This window comes from Rhinoraja longicauda, chromosome 29, assembly GCF_053455715.1.
Source record: "Rhinoraja longicauda isolate Sanriku21f chromosome 29, sRhiLon1.1, whole genome shotgun sequence".
Taxonomy (NCBI): domain Eukaryota; kingdom Metazoa; phylum Chordata; class Chondrichthyes; order Rajiformes; family Arhynchobatidae; genus Rhinoraja; species Rhinoraja longicauda.
In genome coordinates this window covers 15,402,004-15,408,003 of record NC_135981.1, presented here as the reverse complement: position 1 = coordinate 15,408,003, position 6,000 = coordinate 15,402,004, and the positions used below count along the sequence as shown (strand labels likewise).

Sequence of the window (6,000 nt, the reverse complement as noted above, 5' to 3'; positions counted from 1 at the left end):
ACAGAAACAGGACCTTCAGCCACAATCTTCGTGCCGAACACAATAGTTTGTTAAATCAGCAGGGAGCTATTAGTGAGTATTTGGACCCTGCGACATATTTGAAGCTAAATGTTCCATATCTCTACCAAAGGTAGAAACTTAAGTACATTCTCTATGAACGTGTTTAAGATTTTTTTTTTCAATTGGCTTCTTCCATGGACCAAAGTCTTGCTTCGCCATGTTGTTCATTTTGGAATTTATGCTCCATTTTAAATGGTCTTCGATTTACACAGATGGTTTAGACATGAAACATGCACAGCCTTTTCCCATCTGCATGTTGTACTAACTGAAAAGGCTTGCAATGTCGATAGCTTTTCTCAATTTACAATAATACATGCCAATAAACAGGTCGTTTGTGTGGGGAAATTACAGCGTGTCTTACTGGTACAATGCAAGTGCGAACAGGTGATTGGTTTGTAATCTCATGAAGAGCGATACAAAGGAATGCATGCGCTGATGAACTGCCACATACATGACTGACGAGGATCGTGCTGCAGGGAACATTCAGGCATGGAAAGATCAATGAATAACTGGGTGTGACTTCTGAACGCCATGTGAGCTAAAAATGGACTTACTGGGTGTGCTAGGGTGGGGTGGCATTTGCGTTTCCTCCTTTCTCATCCTTTGTGGAAAGAACAACATTGTTAAGTGAAACACAAAGTGCTGGAGTAGCTCAACAGGTGGAAGGAATGGATAGACACCCACACACACATGCAATTCTCCAACTATCCCACCCCTCTTTGCCCCCAAACCCATCCCCTTCCAGCTGGGTTTAAATAAGCCGTTGGGCTAATATTTCACTCCTCATGTTTTCTTTTCATCTCTGGCCCTTGTCCACCCATCTGCCAATGGAAACCCCATCACCTGTGCTGATCTATCAATTGCCAGTCTTTGTCCCACCCCACTCTCTTCTCATCTCTCTCCCCGTTATTGCAATCAGGCTGAAGAAGGGTCATGAACTGAAAACTCGCCAATCCACTCCCTCCCCAGGTGCTGCCAGACCCTCTGAGTTACTCCAACATTTTGTGCTTTACTCAAGATTCCACATCGGCAATCAATTCCTTGTGACAACATTGGGAAGGTTATATGAAGGTGGCAATTGTGAAGCTCCTTGGTTTGTCAACCCAGCGACAATTACCATCTTGGATCATGCACCAAGATCTGGCATTGTTAGCACATCCAAGGGTTGTTTTGCTTCTGGTCCCATTTCCCAATCTAAGGGAGCACCACGATGAATTGTCAAATCTGATGTGATAAAACCATTCATAACTCCAGATACTTGTTACAAAAACAAAATGCCAGAAATTCTCAGTTGTTATTTTATTGAAAATGTATGAAGATGAGTTTATGTAAAGCCACATTCTCGTAACAAGACCTGCTATTGCATTGCAGCAATACCTTGTTAAAGCTTCTCTGGTTTACGACCAAGATGATGAGATTATAAGGCAATTAATTTTTCGTAGCAAAGGAAAATATTACAGCAATTTGCAATTGACTAAAATAATGTTGTCCATTTTGATCCAATGACAATGTTTACAAAATACCACAGAGGTCAGAAACCTGAAATTAAACGTTCTGTAAATGAGGCGGTCTCTAGGGGGAGGGGGGGGAGAGAGGGAGAGAGGGAGAGAGGGAGAGAGGGAGAGAGGGACAGAGGGAGAGAGGGAGAGAGGGAGAGAGGGAGAGAGGGAGAGAGGGAGAGAGGGAGAGAGGGAGAGAGGGAGAGAGAGAGAGAGTGTTGAGGAAAAGGAGGAAGAAAGAAAGACAAGAGGCAGGAATGCCAGAGGATGATCGCTGAATGAAAAAGCCAATGGGATGGAAAAAACAAAAGGCACCTATTTAGTTTCTGGGAGGGAGAGAGTACAGGACTGTGGAAAATAAAACGTAGTTCACCTATTTCTATCTACACTTCTGTTAGAACCATCTTTGTTTATTTACATCCCATCACCACTTTCTTTTACTTTGTATCATCATCCTTTGTCTTTTAATCTCTCCTTTGCTGCCTACCATGTCACCCACCTCTCTTTTTGTTCCTTCCCCCCCCTGTCCCCTTCCCAGCATTTCCATTCCACAGATGGTGCCTGAACCATGGGGTACCTCCGCCCTTTTTAGGCTGAATCACTTACAGCAGTGGAGGACTCAGCCAGTCGAGCCTCTCTCCTACATCCCCCCGAGGTGGTTCAATACTCAGCTCAAGCACATCACCAAATGATCACACAACTTCACCGTTTGGTGCAGCAAACCTGGATCTGAACTGTCCCAGAATGCTCAGGTTATCTGTAAGGCCAACTTTGATTTTCCCTTCAGTAGCCGTTGAATGACAAAGTGCCCCCAGGTGAGTTATCAAAATGTGATGGATCTAACTAGGAATTGGTCATTAACTATTTCGAACAGGGTGGGAGCTGCTTTACATCCTCGTCGTTCACCCTGGGTAGTTCTACGGAACTGGCAAAATTTGCAGCAAAGCGTCAACTACGGTTCTCTGAAGCACCAATTGCCACTTTTGATTGTTGTAGTTGAAAGAAAGAAGAAGACTATTTCTGACAAACGGTGAACTGAGAACTGTTTTCAAAAAGGCCAATCACAAAAACTGGGTGTTGATAAAAATCCAACCAATTGCTTCGGTAGATCGGGGAGACTAGGTAAGGATTGTATAAAGAGCTGACCCATTAAACGACAGCATTAAACTCATCCCATTTAAACCGTGCCACTGAGCATTTACATGTTACATTGGGAAATTATACTTTCCAGTAGAAAGCTTAACCGGTGATGATTTTGTTGGGACACAACAGCAGCAGAAAAATCTGTCCTGCCCTCTTTCCAATTGGAAAGTGTGTTCATTTACACACATGGAAATTTTTACTTGGAGGTTAAATTAATTCTTTGTTGTAGACAGTGATTTTTTTTTTGTCTACGTAGAGATGCCGGCACACACGATCAATAGATTCTCATGTCACATGGGTGGAAAACCAAATAATACCGTTTAACTTTTTAGAAATGTCTTGTATACCATCACAAAAAAGAGCACAGTTTTTTTGATGTGGTAAAAGTGCGATGTGATGTGTGTGTGTGTGTGTGTGTGTGAGGCACCAACTTCAAAATTCAGTTCCTTTGAAGTCAATGGAATTGAATTTCAGAAGCAGTTTCAAGCCACACACAATACTACAGCATCCTTTCTGCACATACAGGTGTTAGTTTGGAGTTTAGGGATACAGCATAGAAACAGGCCCTTTGGTCCACCGAGCCCACAATGACCATCGATCACCTGTTGACACTAGTGCTATGTCATCCCACTTTCTCATCCACTCCATACTCATTGGGGGTAATTTTACAGAGGGCAATTAACCTGCAAATCTGCACATCTTTGGGATGTGGGAGGAAACCGGAGCACCCGGAGGAAATCCATGTGGTCAGAGGGAGAACGTGCAAACTCCATACAGAGAGCACTGGAGATCAGGATCGGACCCAGTTTCTGGCGCTGCAATATAAATTCCAATGCAAGGATGGATTCCTGCTAAGTATTTTGATTTTCAATCGCAGGAGCTTTTCAGCTTCACATTGGGAAACACTGGAAACTGGATCCCAGGATTTGTATGTAGCTCTGGAGGTCAGGTAACAGGATCAGCAGCAAGTCCTCCAGTATCAGGTGATGAAGGCACAGTTTGACAAAAAAAAGGAATTTTAGTTCTTAATGCAACTTCTTTGTAATGATAGGAAATGCAAAGTCTCCAAGTGGATATGAATTGAAAATGTGCACGACATTCCCTATAAGAGTATGTGAAGGTTTAGTGCAATGTTAAATTTTTACTGGTGTAATGTTAAAATTTTGACGGTCATGAAAGAATGGGGATATTATATTTGATGTACATTTGTTAGGGTCGCATATAGAGTTTGTTTTAAAAGGCAATCTCCAAAGTGACTGTCATACATTTTTACTTCACAACACAAAAACTATCACTGCCACCGATCGTTCCTACAGTCCCTGGAGAGATCCAATTCTCAATACAAACAGCCCACGTCTCCCTTAGCAACACAACTTCACAAACATTCAAACACTTGGTTAATCTTCCTCTTCATTAGTTCCTTTTCACAAGCAGCCAACACAGCAACAGTCGGTCTGAAAGCCTCATAAATAAGCAACGGCCCTGGGGATTCCGAAAAGAAAAATGGCCAGATTTTTGAGGCCGAGACTCCAGGAGAAGCCTTGAATACCGACCTTGGACTTGGCAACAACCCTGTTGCTCCTATGCCGGTTACTGTACAAAACGCAGAATAAATACAAATAATTCTGTGACAGTCCTTCACATTACTGCGCAGCTTTTAGCACGGTCCTTTCTGATCTCCTTATCTTCCAGTAAGTCTGTCCTTGAAGGCATCTGCGAAACCCTCTTTAATCCCCGTTTGGAATTACTGCGCTTCAGGTTTTTTTGCATCTTATTTACAGAGGCCAGAGTCGTAACGTGAAACACATCGCGGACACTGTTCTCAGAAGTCTTAGATGAACACTCCACATAGGCGGTCGCCCCTATCTGCCGAGCCACTGTACTGCCCTGGAGAAAGAGAGAGAGGGAGGAAGGAAGCAAGGGGGATAAAAGTCATAATGTTAACCTTCACGGCATAATGAAAAGCATGAAATGTGTGCTTCACATTTAATTAACCTTCATCCATTATATTGTCCAATACAAGTAATTTGAGCACAGCATGAAACAACACCCACACAGGATTCATTCCGAAGCATGTCAAAATAGCCAAAGTCAGGCTTAGCTTCGCTGCCTTTAAAGTGCTGCCTTTGGAACTGGATGAATTTTGTAGGGGTTTAAAAAAAAAAAAGAGAGAACAGAAGCTCATTTGTGAGAAATGTATTACTGTGAAATTTCAGATAAAGTCAAATGGAGCTTTTCCCTCCGATCTGCCTCTCCATCTTCCCACTTCTAGTGGGAAACCTCCCAGCAAACATGTTCATTAAGGAGCCTCCTGGCTATGAATGGCCGAGTGTAATTCTGTGCTTGGGTTTTGAGGGGGCTTTGGGGAGGGGAGAGGAGGGCTTCGTTAGGTTCAACACCTCATTAAAGACCTCTAAACATCACCTCTCAGATATGACTGGGTCGCTTCCCAAAGGCTGCATTTCAAAAAGAATCCTCTCATGATAAAATGAAAATAATTCGTGTTTAAACGTAGAAATAACTTAGCAATGTTGTCTATTGAGACAACATTGAAGTTCTATTTATTCTACACGTGTTATATTGAATTATTGTTTGAATCCTTTTAATCAAACTCATGATTGTTAAGGGAACAGCTATTTAATTCCGTACTGATCTGCAAAGAGACTTTAATCCAAACATTAAGTTGCGAAACAGCAGCCTGGTGCATAAATAAGGCCGAGCCTTTGTGCCAAGAGATTTGGTACCCGGTATAACAACACGAGCATAATTAAAGACAAACAGTCACCTGTGGACTATCAGGTACTGTTGCAGCTGCTTCAGTTCAGTAGCTGGAATGTAATACAGCCACATGCTTTATTAATTGTACAACATGACACAACCAGTTCTTCAGTCACAATGTTTTTAAGCCGTGCTATTTTGTGAAGCTTTACAAGGAAACAAAGAGATGTGAAGAAGTATAATAAAAGACATACCTAATGAATTCCGGAGAGAGAAACCATTATAGATTGTTTGGGACTTTCAAAATGACAGCAATTAAAGTGGATAATACATCTATTCTCCAGGAACGATGTTTGGCTTTCAATAAAATTGCCTTCATGAAATCAGAACAGTTCATCTTTTATTGATCGTGCTGATGTCAAAAGTAACATCTTTCACTGTCATTCAGAGTAAACTAGATTGCCCTCATTCCAGCATCTGTGTGGGTCAAGGAAGTGGGACTGATCGAAAACGTGGGTCAACTAGTCCTTCCATCCTGCAGCCATCCACGGTTATTTAAAGCTTTGACAGAAATGATTGT

The 6,000-nt window shown here is 42.2% G+C and overlaps 1 protein-coding gene across 1 annotated transcript in view; it reads right to left on the bottom strand.

Annotated features, from left to right (window-relative positions):
* Positions 1 to 1,344: 1,344 nt before the first annotated feature.
* rnd2 (Rho family GTPase 2) overlaps positions 1,345 to 6,000 on the bottom strand; it is a 73,671-nt gene continuing 69,015 nt past the window's right edge. The window contains 1 exon segment of the mRNA XM_078424815.1: positions 1,345 to 4,589. Within this exon segment, the coding sequence (XP_078280941.1) occupies positions 4,341 to 4,589 (249 nt within the window). The 3' untranslated portion in view covers positions 1,345 to 4,340.